This window comes from Carcharodon carcharias, chromosome 11 (assembly GCF_017639515.1).
Source record: "Carcharodon carcharias isolate sCarCar2 chromosome 11, sCarCar2.pri, whole genome shotgun sequence".
Taxonomy (NCBI): Eukaryota; Metazoa; Chordata; class Chondrichthyes; order Lamniformes; family Lamnidae; genus Carcharodon; species Carcharodon carcharias.
Window position 1 is genome coordinate 43,077,645 of NC_054477.1, and position 21,054 is coordinate 43,098,698.

The window sequence follows — 21,054 nt, forward strand, 5'->3', positions numbered from 1 at the left end:
TATTCCTTTCTTTTAAACGTTACCAGTCTCTACAGGGATCACTCATTAACAGTACTTGGTCTTTAAATACCTATTTTCACCCTTACAATCAAACTTCAAACTTTTACACTCTGCTGAATCCTTGAAGTCTCGGGATACAAGTAGAAGTGAGTAAACAAAAATCTAGCAGCCTTCTTTAACACCAGAAGTAATAACCCCAATTTAATTTTTGATAAGCCTGCTGAAATAGCTTCCAATAGTTTTCCTCACTATGGAGGCATAATTTGAGCATTGCTTAAAAAAGGAGACATGTCTAAGCTTTTCATCTTGCACTCATCAGGACACTCGCAAGAATGAAGGGGAACACAGCAATTTATACTGTATGTGAAGAGTGCACCGATTGGTTGGCAAGCAGCGTTGCCATGGAGAATGCAGAATTCATCATCTTTGCTGAATGTTGTAAACAGCTCCCCACACGTCTGTGTCTCTATCTCACTTTCCTCCTTCAAAACACACCTTAAGACCTACTTCTATAACCAAACTTTTGGTCATCTAACCTAGTATCATAAGTTGCTCTTTATAATACACCTGTGAAGCACTGTTGGGTGTTTTATTACATTAAAAAGGTGCTACAATAGTCAAGCATGGCCTCTCCACAGGATGTAACCAATGGTGAAAGCCATGATACAAGCGCTGATCAAGTATTATCGGGTTGATTCGATCCCAACGTTGGATTTGCTTATCTGCATGCTGTTCAAAAGAAAGACACTTTAACCAGATTATGAAGAGACCCTCAAGCCCTTTTCATTGGACTATCACTCTGTATCTGCTGGCTTTTTGTAACAGATGATGACATTGATGGAAAAGTCCTTAATAGAGCACTAATGATTTGCTGGATATTTTTGTAGTTCAAGCAATTGTTTACACAACATTTGAAAAGCTACTTAACCATTGCTTTCACTGAACAGAGTTTAGACTAGATGTCTTAGGGCCTTCAAGACCTTAAGCTCATTATGCCAAATATGGTGGCAATGAATTAACTTCTGATCACAGTGTAATTAAAGCACTGCAGACAATGTTGAAATTGGAAAAGCAGTCTGGAACAGCAATCAAGTAAGTCAAATTGCTACTATTTTAAAACAAAAACCACTGTGAAGTCCATAATTAAAATATTTGTGTGGGAATCCTGTTACAGGAAACAACCTAAATATTTTCCTATATACTAATTCAAACTTCTATGCCTCCACAGCCTGCTGAATCGGGAAACAATTCAGTTCTTCTTTGAATTATGAGCTAGCACTAACAGGCAGTCCATCCTATGAATCCTCAGCCAAGTGTGAAGTAATTATTCGTCAAGACCAAGTTGCTAATTCTTTAGCATACAATCACATCCTCTGTTTCTCCTACCCTGGTTTACACAGTACGCTACATTACATGTACACTAGGTATTTTCCTTATTAACTCTGTCATCCTTCCCGATCCTACCCCCTAAAAAAACTTTTCTTCCAATAACAAATAATTTTGCTTCTTCAGCCTAGAATTATTTTTATAGATCTTCCCTGAATCATTTCCATTACAGTGATATCACTCAGAAATATGACCAGATATACATTATACCAACTACACCACCACAAAGTGCATCAGCATCACTGTAATAGGGGATAACATAGTTAGGGGAACAGCTATTGTTCTCTGCAGCAAAGGCTGTGTTGCCTCGCTGGTGCCAAGGTTAAGCACATCTCTTCTGGGCTGGAGAGGAACTTGGAGGGGGAGGGGAAGGACCCAGTTGTCGTGGTCCACGTAGGTATCAACGACATTGATAGGACTAGGAAAGAGGTTCTGCTGAGGGACTATGAGCAACTCAAGACCAAATTAAAAAGTAGAACCACAAAGGTAATAATCTCTGGTTTACCACTTGAGCCACGCACAAATTGGGATAGGGTTAATAAGATTAGAGATGTAAATGTGGGGTTAAAAGTGGCGTGCGAGAAATGGGGTTCTGATTCATGGGGCATTGGCACCAATACTGGGGAAGGAGAGAGCTATTCCATTGGGACGGGCTTGATTTGAATCACGCTGAGACCAGATGTCCTGGCAAATTGTATAGCTAGGGTTGCAGATAGGGCTTTAAACTAATTAGTTTGGGGGGGGGGGGGGGGTGTCAATTGAAGGGAAGTTTAAAAAAATCAAAAAGAAACAAGAGAGCAGAGGTGCAGGGTAGTGAAGACACGAATGATAGTCAAATTGTGACAGGAAGGGGCAGAAAATAAGCAGAAGAGCAGAAATCAGAACTAGAATGAGCAATAATAATAAAAAGTCAAAGCTTAAAGCTCTTTATCTGAATGCATGCAGCATTACAAAGGAATGAGGGCAGAGTTGGCTGGAGTGGACTGGGAAAGGAGTTCAGCAGAAAAGACAGTTGATGAACAATGGCAGACATTTAAGAAAATAGTTCACGACTCACAGCAAAAAGTTACATCCCAGTGAGGAAGGAGAATTCTAGGAAGGGAATAAACCAACCATGGTTAACCAAGGAAGTTAAGGAGTGTGTCAAATTGAAAGAAAAAACATACAACGTGGCAAAGATTAGTGGTAAGCCAGAGGATTGGGAAAGTTTTAAAAACCAACAAAGGATGACCAAAAAAAGGAGAAAATAAACTCTGATGGTAATTTAGCAAGTAATATAAAAATGGACAGTATGAGCTTCTTTAAATATATAAAAAGGAAGAGGGTTCAAAGTGAACATAGGTCCCTTGGAGGAAGAGGCTGAAGAAATAATAGGGAACCAGGAAATGGAAAAGCAATTGAGTAAATGCTTTGCATCAGTCTTCACAGTAGAAGATACTAATAGCATTCCAAAAATACTAAATAATCAAGGGGCGAAGGGGGGGGGGGGGGGGGGGTGCGAGGAGGGAAATAAATATAACAATTATCACTAGAGAAGGAGTACTAGATAAACTAATATGGCTAAAAGCCGATAAGTCCCCTGGACCTGATAGCTTGCATCCTAGGATATTAAAGTAAGTAGCTACAGAGATGATGGATGCATTGGTAGTAATCTTCCAAGAATCCTTAGACTCTGGAAAAATCCCAGAGGATTGGAAAACTGCCAATGTACCCTTATTCAAAAAGGGAGGGAGACCAAAAAAAAGGTAACTATAAGCCAATTAGCTTAACATCTGTCATTGGGAAAATGCTAGTGTCTATTATAAGGACATAATAGCAGAGCATTTAGAAATACATAATATAATCAAGCAGAGCAAGCAAAGCTTCATTAACGGGAAATTATACCTGACACATTTATTAGAATTCTTTGAGGAGGTAAGAAGCAGGTTAGATAAAAGGGGAGCCAGTAGATGGAATATATTTGGATTTCCAAAAGGCATTTGATAAGATACCACACATAAGGCTACTTAATAAGTTAAGAGCCCATGGTGTTGGGGTAGTATATTAGCATGGATAGAGGATAGGCTAACTAATAGAAGACAGAAAGTTGAGATAAGAGGAGCATTTTCAGGATGGCAACCTGTAACTAGTGGAGTGCCACAGGGATCAGTGCTGTGGCCACAATTATTTGCAATATATGTTAATGACTTGGATGGGGGAAGTAATGTACTATCGCCAAGTTTGCAGATGATACAAAAATAAGTGGAAAGGCACGTGGTGAGGATGACAGAGTCTACAGAAGAATATAGTCAGGTTAAGTGAGTGGGCAAAAGCTTGGTAGATGGAATATAATGTGGGAAAATGTGAAGTTATGCACTTTGGCAGGAAGAATAGAAGAGCTGAATATTATTTAAATGGAGAAAGACTGCAGAAAGCTGCAGCACAGAGGGATTTAGGGGTCCTCGTGCATGAATTACAAAAAGCTAGCATACAAGTTCAGCAGGTAATAGGGAAGGCAAATGGAATGTTGGCCTTTATTTCAAAGGGAATGGTGTATAAAAATAGGGAAGTCTTGCTAAAACCATACAAGGCGCTAGTTAGACCACTTCTTAGAATACTGTGAGCAGTTTTGGTCCCCTTATCTAAGGAAAGATATACTGGCATTGGAGGCAGTCAGGGAAGGTTCTTTAGGTTGATCCCAGGCATGGAGGGGTTTTCTTATGAGGAGGGGTTTTCTTATGAGGAGGGGTTGAGTAGGCTGGACCTGTACCCATTGGAATTTAGAAGAATGAGAAGCGACCTTATTGAAGCATAAGTTTCTTAGGGGGTTTAGCAGGGTAGATGCTGAGAGGTTGTTTCCCCTTGTGGGAGAGTCTAGGACCAGAGGGCATAATCTCAGAGTAAGGGGACGTCCATTTAAAACAGAGATGAGGAGGAATTTCTTCTCTGAGGGTAGTGAATCTGTGGAATTCTTTACTGCAGAGGGGTGTAGAGGATGGGTCATTGAGTATATTCAAGGCTGAGATAGACAGATTTTTAATCAGTAAGGGAATCGAAGGTTATGGGGAAAAGGCAGGAAAGTGGAGTTGAGGATTATCAGGTCTGCCATGATCTCATTGAATGGCAGAGCAGACTTGATGGGCTGAATGGCCTCCTTCTGCTGCAACATCTTATGGTCTTACTTGTAACAAGATAGATGAGTTGACAGCACGAATAGGAATAAATGAATTTGACTTCATAGCTATTAGAGAGGCGTGGTTGCAGGATGTCCAAGACAGGGAACTCAATATTCAAGGGTATTCAACGTTCCAGAATAATAGGTAAAAAGGAAAAGGAGGTGGGTAGCTTTGTTAATAAAGGAAGGTATCAGTGCAGTGCTGACTAGTGATATAAGTGCAAAAGACTGTAATGAGAAATCAGTTTGGGTCGAAGTAAGGAATAGCAAGGGGAAGAAGTCATGGGTGGGAGTCGTCAATATGCCTCCGAAGGGCACTGTAGGGCAAAGTATAAATTGGGAAATAATGGACACGTGCAAGAAGGGCGCTACAATTGTCATGGGTGATTTTAATCTGCATATTGACTGGACAAATCAAATTGGCAGGGGTAACATGGAAGATCAATTTGTAGAGTGCATCAGGGATTGTTTCTTAGAGCAATACGTTGTAGAACCTACCCAGGAACAGGCTAGTTTAGATCTAGTAATGTGTAATGAGGTAGGATTAATAAGAGATAACGTAGTTAAGGATCCTCTAGGGGGTAGTGATCACAACATGGTACAATTTCAAATTCAGTTTAAGGGCGAGCAACTCGGGTCTCAAACCTGTGCCCTCAACTTAAATAAGGGCAATTACAGAGGTATGAAGAAAGAGTTGTCTAAAGCGGGCTGGAAAAATAGACTAAGGGGGAGGTCAGTGGATGAGCAGTGGCAGGCATTTAAGCAGATATTTCATAATGCTCAGCAAAATTTTATCCCAGTCTAAAAGAAAGACTCGATGATAAGGATGGACCACCCATGTTTAACAAAGGTGGTCAAGGAGAGTATCCAATCAAAAACCTAAGGCATACAAAGCGGCAAAAGGTAGTGGCCAGAGGATTGGGAATTTTTTTTTTTAAAAATGAACCTGCAGCCGATGACTAAAAAGCTAATAAAAAAGGGGAGAAAACTGATTATGAAAGTAAATTGGCAAGAAATATAAAAACAAATAGCAAGAGTTTCTACGGGTATATAAAAAGAAAGACAGTGGCTAAAGTGAGCGTGGAACCCTTGGAGGATGCAACTGAAGAATTGATAATAGGGAAACGGCAGATAATTTAAACCAATGTTTTGCAATGACCTTCATGGTGGAGGACACTATAAACATCAGGAAGATATCAGATAAGCAAGGAGCTAATGGGAGGAAAGATCCTGTAACAGTCTTCATCACGGAGGACAAAGTACTTGACAAACTAATAGGGCTGAAGTCAGACAAGTCACCAGGACCTGGTGGCCTGCGTCCAAGGGTTTTAAAGGAAGTGGCTGCAACGGAGGCAATGGTCAAAACATTCCAGAACTCACTGGATTCCAGGGGGTCCCAGTGGATTGGAAAACCACTAATGTGACATCTCTGTTCAAGGAGGGAGGGAGACAAAAAGCAGGAAACTATAGGCCAGTCAGCCTAACATCTGTCATTGGGAAAATGCTGGAGTCCATTACTAAGGAAGAAATAGCAGGACATTTAGAAAAGCTTAATGCATCAGAGTCATCGTGGTTTTGTGAAAGGGAAATCATGCTTGACAAATTTGCTAGAGTTCTTTGAGGATATATACAAGCAGAGTTGATAAAAGGGGAAATCGGTAGACGTAGTGTATCTGGATTCCTAGCAGGCATTCGATAAGGTGCCACATAAAAAGGTTATTGCACAAGGTAAGAGCTCATGGTATTGGGGGTAATGTATTAGCATGCATTGGTTAACACACAGAAGACAAGGAAAGTTGAATTAATGGGTCTTTTTCAGGTTGGAAAAATGGAACTAGTGGAGTGCCACACGGATCAGTCCTAGGGCCTCAATTATTTACCATCGATATTAATGTCTTGGAGGAGGGGGCAGAGTGTAATGTATCCAAACTTGATGATACAGAAATAGGTGAGAGGGCATGTTGTGTGGAGGACAGAAGGAATCTGCAAGGGGATGTAGATAGGTTGAGTGAGTGGGCAAAAACTTGGCGGATGGAGTATAACGTACGAAAGTGTGAGGTCATGCACTTAGGAAGGAAAAATCAAAAGACACATTATTATTTAAATGGAGAGACATTCCAAGAAGTGCAGCACAGAAGGATCTGAGTACTCTTGTACATGAAACACAATTAGCATGCAGGTGTAGCAAGGAATTAAGGCGGCAAAAGAATTTTGGCCTGTATTGATAGGGGAGGTCTTGTTACAACTGGACAGGGTGTTGGGGAGGCCATACCTGGAGTATGGTGTACAGTTTTGGTCCCCATATTTAAGAAAGGATATACTGGCATTGCAGGCAGTTCAAAAGAGATTCACTCGGCTGATTCCTGGGATGAAGGGGTTGACTTACCAGGAATGGCCAAACAGGTTCGGCCTTTATTCACTGGAGTTTAGAAGATGAGGTGTGATCTTATTGAAACGTACAAGATTCTGAGGGGGCTTGACAGGGTGTATGTTGAAAAGATGCTTCCATGAGTGGGGGAATCTCGAAAACTCCATTTTCGTTCCTGCCCTCCTATACCCTTTGACTCCCTTTCCAATCAAGAATCTAATTCAGCCTTAAAAACATTCAATAACCCTGCCTCTACCGCTCTCTGGAGAAGAGGGTGCCACAGACTCGACGCCCGGAGAGAAAAAAAATTCTCCTTTCTCCAGCTAAAATGGGGGAACCCTTATTTTTAAACTGTGTCCCCTAGCATTAGTCTCTCCCACTAGGGGAAACATCCTCTCAGCATCCATTCTGTCAAGTCCCCTGAGGATCTTATATATTGCCTCTCATACTTCTAAAATCCAATGGATACAGGCCCAACCTTTCCTCAGAAGATAACCCCCTCATCTCAGGAATCAGTCGAGTGAACCTTCTCTGAACTACTTCCAATGCAATTATGTCCTTTCTTAAATAAGGAGACCAAAACTGTACAGTGCTCGAGATGTGGTCTCACCAATACCCTATATAACTGTAGCAAACTTCCCTACTTTTATATTCCATTCCCCTTGTAATAAATAACAACATTCCATTTGCCTTCCGAATCACTTGCTGGACCTGGATACTAACTTTATGTGATTAAAATTGAGTTAAAATTGAATTAAATCAGTTCTGACGTGAAGGAGGAACAGGCAAACTTTCCTTCACCTCCAGGTCTAAAGTTTTGACCACTGATCACCTGAACATTGGTCTGTCTAGATTGATATGAACATTTCCAACTTTTGTTATTAAGTTTACATACACTAGCAGAACAATTTAAAGGGATGCTTGCCTTTAAAAAAACATGAATTTAGTTCATGGAATCAAAGAATGATTACAGGACAAGAGGCAGCATTTTGGCCTATCATGTCCATGCTAGCTCGCTGAAAAGCAACTCACCTTTTAATTTTTTCTTCTGAGGAGAACAACTCCATCTTCTCCAATCTAACCATGTAACTGAAGCTCCTTACCCCGGGACCATTTTCATGGACCTTTTCTGCACTCTTCCTAATGCCTTCAAAACCTTTCTAAAAAGTGTGGTGTCCAGAACCGCACACATTACTCCAGTTGAGGCTGAACCAGGGTTTTATATAGTTTCACCATAACTTCTTTGATTTTGTACTCTATTCCTCTAACAAAGCTCAGGATCCCACATGCTTTATTAACTGCTTTCTCAAACTGCCTGCCACCGTCAATGACTTGTGCACATATACCCTCAGGTCTCTGCTTCTACGCCCCCATTAGAATTTTACCTTTTATTTTATATGCAATATAAATATTTTCTTCGTCCTTCCTACCAAAATGAACAACTTTACACTTTGCTAAACTTAAAACAATTTGAAAGAATGCCATCAGTTTGTTCAACATTCTCCCAAGTAAAATGAAAGAATACTTTTTTTTAAAAAATTAGCACCCTTGATGACTTCAGTATCCGAAACCCATTCACAGTCAGGGAATTCCTTTGGACACCTAACCACAGTTATAATGTAGGGAAACTAAAATGTAAACATACTCTTCAATTCCACCACTCACTCAATCAGATCACGGTTGATCCTTCCATTTTCTCAATGTCACTTGATACTCTTAAAAAAAAAGTCCTAAAAATTTCAAGTGTGCAAATTCATGCACCAGTCTGAAACCCAACTAAATGTTACCACATATAGATCTGTATTTTACAGAAAGTTGCACTGCACTTTACTTACAAGGCAATGTGACAAACTACTTGCCTTTAGAGTAATTTAAACTATTTTAATTTATAGATGTAAATATTTCAACTGAATTATTTCAACTGAATTACTGGTTTGTGACTACTATAACTGCCACGATTCCATTCATTCAAACAGAACTAAATAATGACAAACCTTTAGTCTTCGAACCATTTCCTCCTTTGATATTTTGTCAGAGATTTCTTTCACTCCTGGAGGATATGTAATTTTCCCGTCATTGACCTTAGGCTTGGTGTGAGCCATGGTTAGAGTTCACGTTTCCTCCCTTAAAAAAGAAACAGAGCGAAGTTCGTAAACGTATTATTTCCTTTTGAGAATCAATCCGTGTTCAGCATGGTGAAAGCTGTTAGAGCTCGACCAGCAGCACCAAGTACTCGCTCACATGTCAATTACAGCTCAGCCAAGAACATAAATAATCAGAGCAGATCTGTACTTGGACTTCATGCGCCAAAACCAACGAGCATAAAATCAACCTGAACAAAACTGAAAGCAGAAGGGTTAGTATTTAGGAACTTCTTGTAGCATGCATCCTCCGAAGCACAGCTCATCAACATTACAAAGCCACTCTCTGTACTCAAATTCACTAAAGGGAGGGTTGTCACAGAAATTACGATGAGAGCAGGCCATTCTGCCCCCAGTGTTGATGCCTCTATTGTAATCTCATTTCCCACCCCCTAGTCATTTCTAAACATTTATGTCATTCTATTTGAAATGAAGTTTTCACCTTTAACTCAATAGTTATGCATGGTGAGGCACACCATACTTTAATAGCCCCAAGTTCAAAAACCTTACTCCTCCCTTTCCCATTCATTCTTTCTTCCATTGAGAACACTTGGCTTCCATTTCATCTTGCCTCATTCATCTACCAGTGGAAGTAATCTTTCAATATTTAAATCATAATAAGGTCTCCAGGTTTCACTCTCCCCTTTACTAGGGGCTCCTTTCAGTGTGACTCCCACTCACCATCTTGCTTCTGATGCCACCAGTTCTGCAGAGAATGATTATCAGTGCATCACAGAATCTCTCCTCAGTGGTTCACCTCTTGAGTCCTTTTGTACGGTCTCAGGCTTCTATCTTATTTATATCAATACCATTAAGTTTGCCTGAGTTTTTCCATTTGCCTTTCCTCAGCAATACTAAGTGAGGAGTAATGGCTCAGAATATTTAATATCTGACATCCGCTCCTCATTTCAAGCCCATTACACAAGGGCAAAATAGAAATATGAGCTGGAGTAGGCTATTCAGCCCATCAAGCCTGTTCCACCATTAAAGATTATGGCAGATCTTCTACTGCAACACCACCTTCCCGTACTATCCTGATCTCTTAATTCCTTTAGTACCCAAAAGTGTATCGGCCTCTGTCTTGAATGCACAGACACTGTGTATCCACAGCTCTCTGGGGTAGAGAATTCTAAACAATCACAACCTTTTGAGTAAAGAAATTTCTCCTCATTTCAGTCCCAAATGGCCAGCCCCTTTTCTGAGGCTGTGACCAAGTGTTCTAATTTTCCCAGCCAGGGAATACATTTTCTCAGCACCTATCCTATCAAACTTCTTAAGATTTTATATATATTTCAATTAGGTCACCTCTCATTCTTTCAAACTCCATAGGCCTCATCTACTTGATCTCTTCTTAAATGACAAAGCCTTCATCGCAGGAACCAGTCTAGTAGAGCTTTATTGCACTTGACCCAAGGCCTTCCTTCCTTAGGTACAGGGCCCAAAACTGCAGACAGTACTCCAAATGTGGCCTCACGAACACTGTATATAAATTAAGGCTTCTTTACTTCTATATTCCAATCTTTTGCTCATAAAAGCTAACATACCATGGCCTTCCTAGCTGCTTGCTGTACTTGCACGTTAACTTTGCGATTCATATAGAATACCCAAGTCCCTCTGTGGTTTATTTTTCCTACATACGAACATATGAAATAGCAGCAGAAGTAGGCCATTTGGACCCTTCAGCCTGCTCCACCATTCAATAAGATCATGGCTGATCGATTTGGGTTTCAAATTCCAGATTCCCATCTACTTCTGACAACCTTTGATTCCCTTGCTTAACAAGAGTCTATCTACCTCCGTCTTAAAAATACAATTACCCTGGATAATTTCACACTGTCACATTGTATTCCATCTGCCTTGTTCATGTCCACTCATCCAATGTGTCTATATCCCTCTGCAGCCACTTTGCATAATCCACACTGCTTACATTCCTAGCTAATTTTGTATTATCAGCAAACTTGGATATATTACTCTTGGTCCCCTCATCGAAGTCATCGATATACAATGAAAATAGCTGAGGCTCAAGTACTGATCCTTGCAGTACCATTAGTTAAAGCATGGCAACCAAAAAAAAACTAATTTACTTCTACTCTCAGCTTTGTTAATTAATCAATCCTTAATCATTGCGATTATCCCTATTCCCATGAGTCCGAATTTTGTGAAATAACCTCTTGCATACTATTTTATCAAACTCTTTCTGAAAAATGAATACACATCCATTTTATCCACCCCAGCAGTTACATCCTCAAGAGCTCTGAAGGTCACATGGACTTGAAACATTAACTCAGTTTCTCTCTCCACAGATGCTGGCAGACCTGAGTTTTTCCAGCATTGTCTCTACTTAAATCATATCAGGGGTCAAATAATTTTCCCCCATCCCCTTCTTCTTGAGGGCTCTTTTTGACATTTTTTCAAGGACTACCTTTTTGTTTTCAGGGACTCCTTTTTGGTTTTTGGGACTCCTTATTCATTCTCACTAACTCCTCTATTAGGTGACGCAGTAACATTACCTTCTGTATTCTGTGTCGATTCTTTTTAGGATTTCTTTCTTTAGATAGATAAAGTAGCACAAATACCAAAGACTAAGACAAATGACTAGTTAATCCATTTCAGTCATTTTTGAGGGATAAGTATTGGCCAGGCCACAGAAGTTCCCTACTCTTCCTTGAAAGCTGCCTTTAAGAGGTGATTTAAGTCCGTAGGTAAGGTTTTGGTTCAACATCTGATATGAAAAACAGTTCTTGGGTTGTTGTACTCCCTCAATGCTGCATTGAAGTGCCAGCCTAGATTATATACTCAAGACTCTGGAGTGCGATTTGAATACAACCTTCTTACTTGAAGGCAAAAGTGCTATCAGAAGAGGTGAGTGCGTCCTCCTAGAAACATTGTTCCTAACTGAGTGTCATGAATGTAAATGTAAACACATGAAAATTTGTTGACAACATTAAAATGTAGTAATAGAGGAAAATCATTTTAGAAAAGATGTAGAGAATTACCTGGGTGTATTTTGAAAATGGGCAAATTTCAATTCAACACAACGTTTAGAGCTCAACATAAACTTCAAGAACAATAGATCTCAGTTCTTTCCTAAGTGACTAACATAGCTCTACAAAACAATTTTCAATTATTGGAATCCTGCTGATTGACAAGCCAATCACATCAAATTTTTCCCTTCATTCAAATAATCTGAAGACAATTTTCTCTGGGGTTTAAAAAGGTAACTTTCTTGCACAAAAACATGGAAATGAGGTAAATGGTAAACTGGAGTATTGAAGGTAATTTGCTCACGAGACTGTGGACGGGATTTTCCAGCTCCTCCCACCGGCAGGATCTTCCAGCCCCGCCGAAGTGAATGGAAGTTTGAGTGGCCGCCGCGGAATCTGCCGTCATGATGGTGGTGGTGGTTGGGGGTGGGGGGGTCAGCAAACTCTTGACTGTTTTTTGTGCTTTTAAGCCACCGTGTATTGGAGAGACAATGGAGAGATTGGTGAGAGTGACCAATGAACCAAAAGCAGTTGTGGAAAATTTGGGAAGGGAGGTAACAGGTGGAAAGTCAGTTAAGGGCCTTTGTGATTTAAAAAGGTAGCAAAGGTTACTCACGTTCCGTTCTCTGCGAAATTGTTCCCAGCCCTTACCAATAAAGGTCAATTGTGTTCAGCAACCTTCTCAAGGATTCAGACACACTCCCAGAACTCCAAGATCATACTGCCTGGAATAGTCAGTCATCAATACTTCCCGACCCAAGAGTCACTCTACGCTACCCAATGCTCCCAAATGTGCTCTCAAGTTCCCAAATCCCAGATTTTACCCTATTCATTGTTGGAAATATTTTTCTGCCATCTCTGTTCTTAGTAACTGAAGTTTCAAAAGTCAAAAGCAATGTCCCTTGAATTTCCCTTCTGAGTACAGCCCATTTGGTTGCACTGTGCAATTGCTTTTAAGATTGCCACGCAGCTGCACAAGCACACATCTTAAAACAGGCCACTTATATGCTACCTGTTTATACCCTGTGCATAAGATCTGGACAGCTGCACAACCACGCAGCTCAAAGGTAACATTGTTTTTATAATCTTTTGACGAAAGTTAAATATCCCACAACACCAACAAAATTATCTGTAAACTTATTTGTATGACTTTGTCCTAACCCTTTCAAAAAGTTTGGATTTCAACTTGATATTTTTACCCAGAGCTGGAACCCTCGATCACAAGATAAAATCTTAAGAAATAGCCTGCACTGCCATTCAGTAGGATCATGGCTGATCTGACGGTGGCCTTATATCCACTTCCCTGCTGTGTCCCCATAACCCTCAACTCCCTCTTGGATCAAAAATCTGTCTAACTTAGCCTTGAACATGTTCAATGACTACACAATACTTCAGATAAGGTCTCATCAATGCCCTTCATAGTTGTAGCAAGACTTCCTTACTTTTACAATAAAAACAGGAAATGCTGGAAAGCTCAGCAGGTTTGGCAGCATCCGCAGAGAGAGAAACACAGTTAATATTTCGAGTCTGTATGACTCTTTCAGAGGTTTTCCAGCATTTCCCGTTTTAGTTTCCAATTTCCAGCATCTGCAGCATTTTGCTTTTATTTTAGTGTTTAATTCATTGCAACTTCTCTTCCGGGAATGCCTACCTTGAAGAAGTTCTGCTCTTCTCTCCAACCTGATTTCTGTTTGTCTTTTTCACCCTGTTCACCTTCATGGCTTTTTATTTCCCTCCTGGTATTTGGTAAGGTGTTTATTCGCAGCCAAATATCCTCCCTCAGCAACTGTCTCTGGCTCAGACTCATTCCAAGTAGATTCCAAGTGAAGTTCCATCCTCCATGTTTCGAATCCACCCGGATTACAGCTATCTCCAAGACATAGAACAGTCCTCAGACTGGTGTTCCCGCCGCATCTGAAGATCCACACTCAGAGCCATGCACCACCATATGAACACACTTCTCTCTCCAGCAGAACACACTCACCATATCCCAAAAGCTGTCCTTGTCCCAAGTTTCATTTCATGCCTTGTCTCATTGATGTCTTAACAAAAAAAAAACTCTCCCTTTCAGGTATTAAGGAAAGCAAGTTGCACCAACTTGCTGGTACCAACACCCATCCAGCTCCTTCCACCCCTTCCCTCTCTGACCTCATCCCATCTTCTAATCCCAGATCTTGTTGTGTATTTATTATACCCTCTGACCTTCCCCACTATGATGTTGAACATTGTGCTCAGCAAAGGACTCAGTTTTATCCCCTTATGCTCTCATCTCAATGAATTTGGGCTGGGCACAACATTCTTCTTAAAAACAAAAAACTGAGGATGCTGGAAATCCAAAACATAAACAGAATTACCTGGAAAAACTCAGCAGGTCTGGCAGCATTGGCGAAGAAGAAAAGAGTTGACGTTTCGAGTCCTCATGACCCTTCAACAGAACAGTTCTGTTGAAGGGTCATGAGAACTCGAAACGTCAACTCTTTTCTTCTCCGCCAATGCTGCCAGACCTGCTGAGTTTTTCCATTGAATTCTTCTTCCCTTGCCTTCGTCTCAGTGCTCACTTCTTTGGGCAGGAGTCTTTCCCCCGCTCCAAGGACCTTGTCACCTGCCTCCAGCATTCTCCCTCCACCTGGATCCTTCCCTCTGGCCTCTTACTTTTCTTGATTTTTTTCATTGAGCTGTCAGCGTGACTTTGGCTGTTTAATTTCTCTGCTCCACTCGCCCACTCCAACTGGTCTCCTTCTGAACTTGCTGCACTCCGTTCTCTCAGATCCAACAAACCTGTGCCAAGAGTGGTGTTGTTGTCGTCTGGCACACTGACCTCTAACTTGCAGAGGCTGAGCGCCAACTCGCAGACACTTCCTCCTACCTCGCTCTGAGCCATGACCCCACCATCGAACATGAAGCCATTGTTTCCAGGACTGTCACTGACCTCATCTCCTCTGGAGATCTTCCCTCCACAGCTTCCAATGCCAACCCCACATAGCCTGCATCTACCTCCTTCCCAAAAACAAGACTGTCCCGGTAGACCCATCGTTTCAGCCTGTGCCTACCCCACTGAACTCATTTCTTCCTATCTTGACTATTTTCTCTCGTCTTGTCCAGTCTCTTCCCACCTACATTCATGATTCTTTTGTCGCCATATGTCATTTCAGCAATTTTCCGTTTCCTGGGCCTAACAGCCTCCTCTTCACTATGGATGTCCAATCTGTCTCTCTACAACTCCAACCCCCCACCAGGATAGTCTGAGGGCTCTCCGCTTCTTCCTCGAATGGAGGCCCGAACAATCCACATCCACCACCACTCTCCTCCATCTAGCTGAACTTGTTCTCTCATCAGACATTTTCCCCTTTAACTTGTCTAACTTCCTCCAAATAAAAGGTGTGGCTAGAGATACCCACACAGGCCCCAGTTATGCCTATGTTTTTGTGGGTGCATGGAACGTTCCTTGTTCCAGTCTTACTCAGGCTGCCTCCCTCAACTTTTTTTCCGGTACATCAATGACTGTGTCGGTGCCGCTTCAAGCTCTTGGCTGACCTGGAAAAATTTATCAATTTTGCTTCCAATTTCCAGCCCTCTCTCACCTTCAAACAGTCCATCTGTGACACATCCCTTTCTCCACCTCTCTGGCTCCATTTCTGGTGAAACGATTGTCTACCAATATTCATTACAAGCCCACACAGACTCCCAAAGCTACCTTGACTACACCGCCTCACTCCCTGTTTCCTGGAAGGGCTCCATCCCATTCTCCAAGTTCCTCAGTCACATCGGTTCTGATGATGCTACCTTCCATAACTGCACTTCTGACATGTCTTCCTTTTTCCTGAGCCAAGGTTTCCCCCCACCCCGTGGTTGATAGGACCCTCAAAATGTCCAACCGATTTCCCACACTTCTGCCATCCACTCCCTCCCAGAACCATTAAAGGATTCACCTTGTCCTCACTTTGCAGCCCCCCTCTGTGCTCAAAGGATCATCCTCCAGCATTTCCGCCAACTCCAGCATGATGCCACCACAAAACATATCTCCCCCACCCACAGCACCTTGCCATGCAATTGCAGGAGCTGTAACAGCTGCCCCTTTACCTCCTCCTCCTCATGATCAAAGGCCCCAAACAAAAAAACAGCTCTGAAGAGGAGTCATAAGCACCCAAAATATGAACTCCGTTCCTTCATAGAAGTCAGGAGCAGGAGGAGGCCACTCAGCCCCTTGAGCCTGCTCTGCCATTCAATAAGATCACGGCTTTTTTTAAAAATTCATTCATGGGATGCGAGTATTGCTGGCCAGGCCAGCATATATTGACCATCCCTAATTGCCCTCAAGAAGGCAGTGGTGAGCTGCCTTCTTGAACTGTTGCAGTCCATGTAGTGTAGGTACACACAGTGCTGTTAGGAACAAAGTTCCAGGATGTTGACCCAGCGACAGTGAAGTCACAGCAATATATTTCCAAATCAGGATGGCGAGTGGCTTGGAGGGGAACTCCCAGGTGTCCTGTTCCCATGTGTCTACTACTCTTGTCCTTCTAAGTCGTAGTGGTCGTGGGTTTTGGAGGTGCTGCCTAAGGAGACCTGGTGAGTTCTTGCAGTGCATCTTGTAGACGGTACAAACTGCTGCCACTGTGTGTCAATGGTGGAAGGAGTACCAATCAAGTAGGCTGCGTTGTCCTGGATGGTGTCAAGCTTCTTGAGTGTTGTTGGAGCTGCACTTATCCAGGCAAGTGGGGAGTATTCCATTGTGCCTTTAGATGGTGGACAGACTTTGGGGAGTCAAGTGAGTTACCTGCCGCAGGATTCCTGGCTTCTGATCTGCTCTTGTAGCCAAATTATTTATATGGCTAGTCCAGTTCCATTTCTGGTCAATCCATAGGAGGTTGATAGTGGGGGATTCAGTAATGGTAATGCCATTGAATGTTATGGGGCAATGGTTAGATTCCCTCATGGGAGATGGTCATTGCTTGGTACTTGTGTGGCACGAATGTTACTTGCCACTTGTCAGCCCAAGCCTGAATATTATCCAGGTCTTGCTGCACTTGGACATGGACTGCTTCAGTAGCCAAGATCACGAATATTGTAATCATCAGCGAACATCCCTGCTTCTCACCTTATGACCGATCAAAAGTCATTGATGAAGCAGCTGAAGATGGTTGAGCATAGGACACTACCCTGAGGAACCCCTGCAGTGATGTCCTGGAACTGAGGTGATTGACCTCCAACAACTACAACCATCTTCCTCTGTGATATGTACAACTCCAAACAGCGGACATTCCCCCCACCCACCCCCGCCCTGATTCCCATTGACTCCAGTTTTGCTGGGGCGCCTTGATGTTACACGTTGTTAAATGCTGCCTGATGTCAAGAGCAGTCACTCTCACCTCACCTCTGGGGTTCAGTTGTTTTGTCCACATTTGAACCAAGGTTGTAATGAGGTCAGATGGAGCATCAGCAAGCAGGTTATTGCTAAGCAAGTACTGCTTGATAGCACTGTTAATGATCCCTTCCACCGTTTTACTGATGATTGAGAGTAGACTGATGGGGCGGTAACTGGCTGGGGCGGATTTGTCCTGCTTTTCCTGTACAGGACATACCTGGGCAATTTTTCACATAGCCAGATAGATGCCAGTTGTACTGGAGCAGCTTGACTAGGGGCACGGCAAGTTCGAGCACAAGTCTTCAGTCCCATTGCCGGAATATTGTCAGGACCCATAGCCTTGGCACTATCCAGTGCCTTCGGCCGTTTCCTGATATCATGTGGAGTGAATAGAATTGGCTGAAGACTGGCTGTGCTACCGTAGACCTCTGGAGGAGGCAGAGATGTATCAGCAACTCGGCACTTCTGGCTGAAGATTGTTGCAAATGCTTCAACCTTATCTTTTGCAGTAGGCTCCCCCCATCATTGATGATGGAGATATTTCTGGAGCCTCCTTCTCCAGCAAGTTGTTTAATTGTCCACCACCATTCACGACTGGATATGGTAGGACTGCAGAGCTTAGATCTGATCCACTGGTTGTGGGATCACTCAGATAAAAGCAAAATACTGCAGATGCTGGAAATCTGAAACAAAAACAAAAACTCCGCAATCAAAGGATCATCCTCCGCCATTTCCACCAACTCCAGCATGATGCCACCACCAAACACATCTTCCCTTCACTCCGCCCTGTCGGCAGTCCATAGAGACCATTCCCTCCAGGACACCCTGGTCCACTCCTCCATCACCCCTTACACCTCAACCCCGTCCCACGGCACCTTCCCATGCAACCGCAGAAGGTACAACACCTGCCCCTTTACTTCCCCTCTCCTCACCATCCAAGGGCCCAAACACGCCTTTCAAGTGAAGCAGCACTTCACTTGCACTTCCCTCAATTTAGTCTACTGCTCCCAATGCGGTCTCCTCTACATTGGAGACACCAAATGCAGACTGGGTGTCCACTTTGCGGAACACCTTCGGTCAGTCCGCAAGCATGACCCAGACCTCCCTCTCGTTTGCCATTTCAACACACCACCCTGCTCTCATGCCTACATGTCCGTCCTTGGCCTGCTGCAATGTTCCAGTGAAGCTCAACACAAACTGGAGGAACAGCTCCTCATCTTCCGATTAGACACTTTACAGCTTCCGGACTTAACACTGAGTTCAACAACAACTTCAAATCATGAACTCTCTCTTCCATCCCCACCCCATTTCCAATACCCCTTTTTTCCTCATTTATATATTTTTCTTTTCCCACCTATTTCTATTATTATTTTTAAATTTATTTCCATCCATTGTTTTATCAACACTTTTTAACCTATTATTTCGATCCCTTCCCCCTACCCCACCCCACTAGGGCCACCTATCACTTGCTCGTCCTGCTTTCTACCCTTAATGTCACCGTTAGCACATCCGTTAGCTAATATCACCACCGTCAACACCCCTTTATCCTTTTGTCTATATCATCTTTGGCAATCTCTTCTTTGCCTCCACATTTCATTGGCCCTCTATCCACCTGTCCCACCCCCTACAAACAGCTTATATTTCACCTCATTTCTATTTTTCCTTCAGTTGTGAAGAGTTGTACGGACTCGAAACATTAACTGTCTTCCTCTCCGCAGATGCTGACAGACCTGCTTAGTTTTCCAGCTATTTTTGTTTCTGTTGGCTCTATCACTTGCTGCTTGTGCTGTTTGGCACACAAATAGTCCCGTGTTGTAGCTTCACCAGGGTGACACCTCATTTATAGGCATGTCTGGTGCTGTTCCTGGCATGTGCTCCTGCACTCTTCTTTAAACAGGGTTGATCCCCTAGTTTGGTGGTAATGGTTAAGTGGGCGATATGCCATGCCATGAGGTTACACATTGTGGTTGAGTACAATGCTGCTACTGCTGATGACCAACAGTGCCTCATGAGTGCCCAGTTTGGAGTTGCTAGATCTGTTCAAAATCTATTCCATTTAGCACAGCTGTAGGGCCACACAACACAATGGACCGTATCCTCAAATGGGATTCCATCTCCACAAGTTCTGTGCAGTGGTCACTCCTACCAATACGGTCACAGACAAATGCATCTGCCACAGCAGGTTGGGGAGGATGAAGTCAAGAATGTTTTTCCCTCACCATCTGCCGCAGACCCAGTCTAGCAGCTACGTCTTTTAGGACTCAGGCCATCTCAGTCTGTAGTGCTACTGAGCCACTCTTGGTGATGGACATTAAAAGTCCCCCACCAGAGCACATTTTGAACCCTTGCCACCCTCAGTGCTTCCTCCAAACGATGTTCAACATGGAGGACTACTGATTCATCAGCTGAGGGGCAGTATGTTATCACCAGCAGGAGGTTTCCTTACTCAAGATTGACCTGATGCCACGAGATGTCATGGCTGCCAGAGTCAATGTGGAGGGCTCCAAGGGCAACTCCTCCCAATTGCACCATCACCTCTGCTGGGTCTGTCCTATCGGTGAGACACGACATACCCTGGGATGGCAATGGTGGTGTCTGGGACATAGTGAGTAAGGTATGATTCTGTAAGTATAACTATGTCAGGCTGTTGCTTGACTAGTCTGTGAGACAGTGCAGCCAATTTTGGCACTAGCCCCAGATGTTCATAAGGAGGACTGCAGGGTCGACAGGGCCGAGTTGGCCATTGCTGCTGCCAGTGCCTAGATCGATGCCGGTTGATCTGTCCAGTTTCATTCTGTTTAGATTTTTTAGGGGCTTGATACAACTGAGTGGCATTCTCGGCCATTTCAGAGGGCATTTAAGAGTAAACCATGTTACTGCAGGTCTGGAGTCGCATCTAGGCCAGACCAGGTAACAGCAGCAGATTTCCTTCCCTGAAAAGGACATTACTGAACCAGATGGGTTTTTACGACAATGGTTGCATTGCACATTTAATATTGAATTCAAATTTCACCATCTACTGTGGTGGGATTCTAACCTGGGTCCCCAGAGTATTCCCCTGGGTCTTTGGATTACTAGTCCAGTGACAATACCACTATAGCACTGCTTCCCCTAAATGGCTGATTGGATTGTAACCTCAACTCCCTTGTGTTCAATTCTCCCACAAGTGGAAACATCCTCCCCACAGCCACCCTGTCAAGTCCCCTCAGGATCTTCGATGTTTCAATCAAGTTGTCTCTGACTCTTCTAACTCCAGCAGATACAGGCCTCGCCTGTCCAACTTTTCCTCATAAGACAACCCACCCAATCCAAGTGCTAATTTATTAAACTTTCTCTGAACTGCTTTCAACATATTTACATAATTCCTTAAAAAAAAGGAGACCAATACTTACACAGCAGTCCAGATGTGGTCTCAGCAATGCCCTGTATCACTGAAGCAAGATGCTCCACAGATGCTGCCAGACCTACTCAGTTTTTCCAGCATTTCCTGTTTTTATTTCAGTTTTCCTGCATCCACAGTATTTAACTTTTATTTCCCTCTTTTATACCTCTGTCCCCATTTCAATGAGGGCCAACATTGCATTTACCTTCCCAATTACTTGCTGTACCTGCATGCTATCTTTGCGATTCATGTAGAGGAAACCTAGGTTGTTCTGTAC

The 21,054-nt window shown here is 42.9% G+C and overlaps 1 protein-coding gene across 3 annotated transcripts in view; it reads right to left on the bottom strand.

Annotated features, from left to right (window-relative positions):
- The window catches only part of pds5b (PDS5 cohesin associated factor B), a 260,439-nt gene that overhangs the window by 198,901 nt on the left and 40,484 nt on the right, over positions 1 to 21,054 (bottom strand). For 2 of the 3 annotated variants that reach the window (XM_041198849.1, XM_041198851.1), the window contains exon 2: positions 8,903 to 9,032. In XM_041198849.1, the coding sequence (XP_041054783.1) occupies positions 8,903 to 9,010 (108 nt within the window). In that variant the 5' untranslated portion in view covers positions 9,011 to 9,032. Of the gene's footprint in view, positions 1 to 8,902; positions 9,033 to 13,684; positions 13,705 to 21,054 lie in introns of those variants that run through there. The other variant, XM_041198850.1, reaches the window with a different exon arrangement.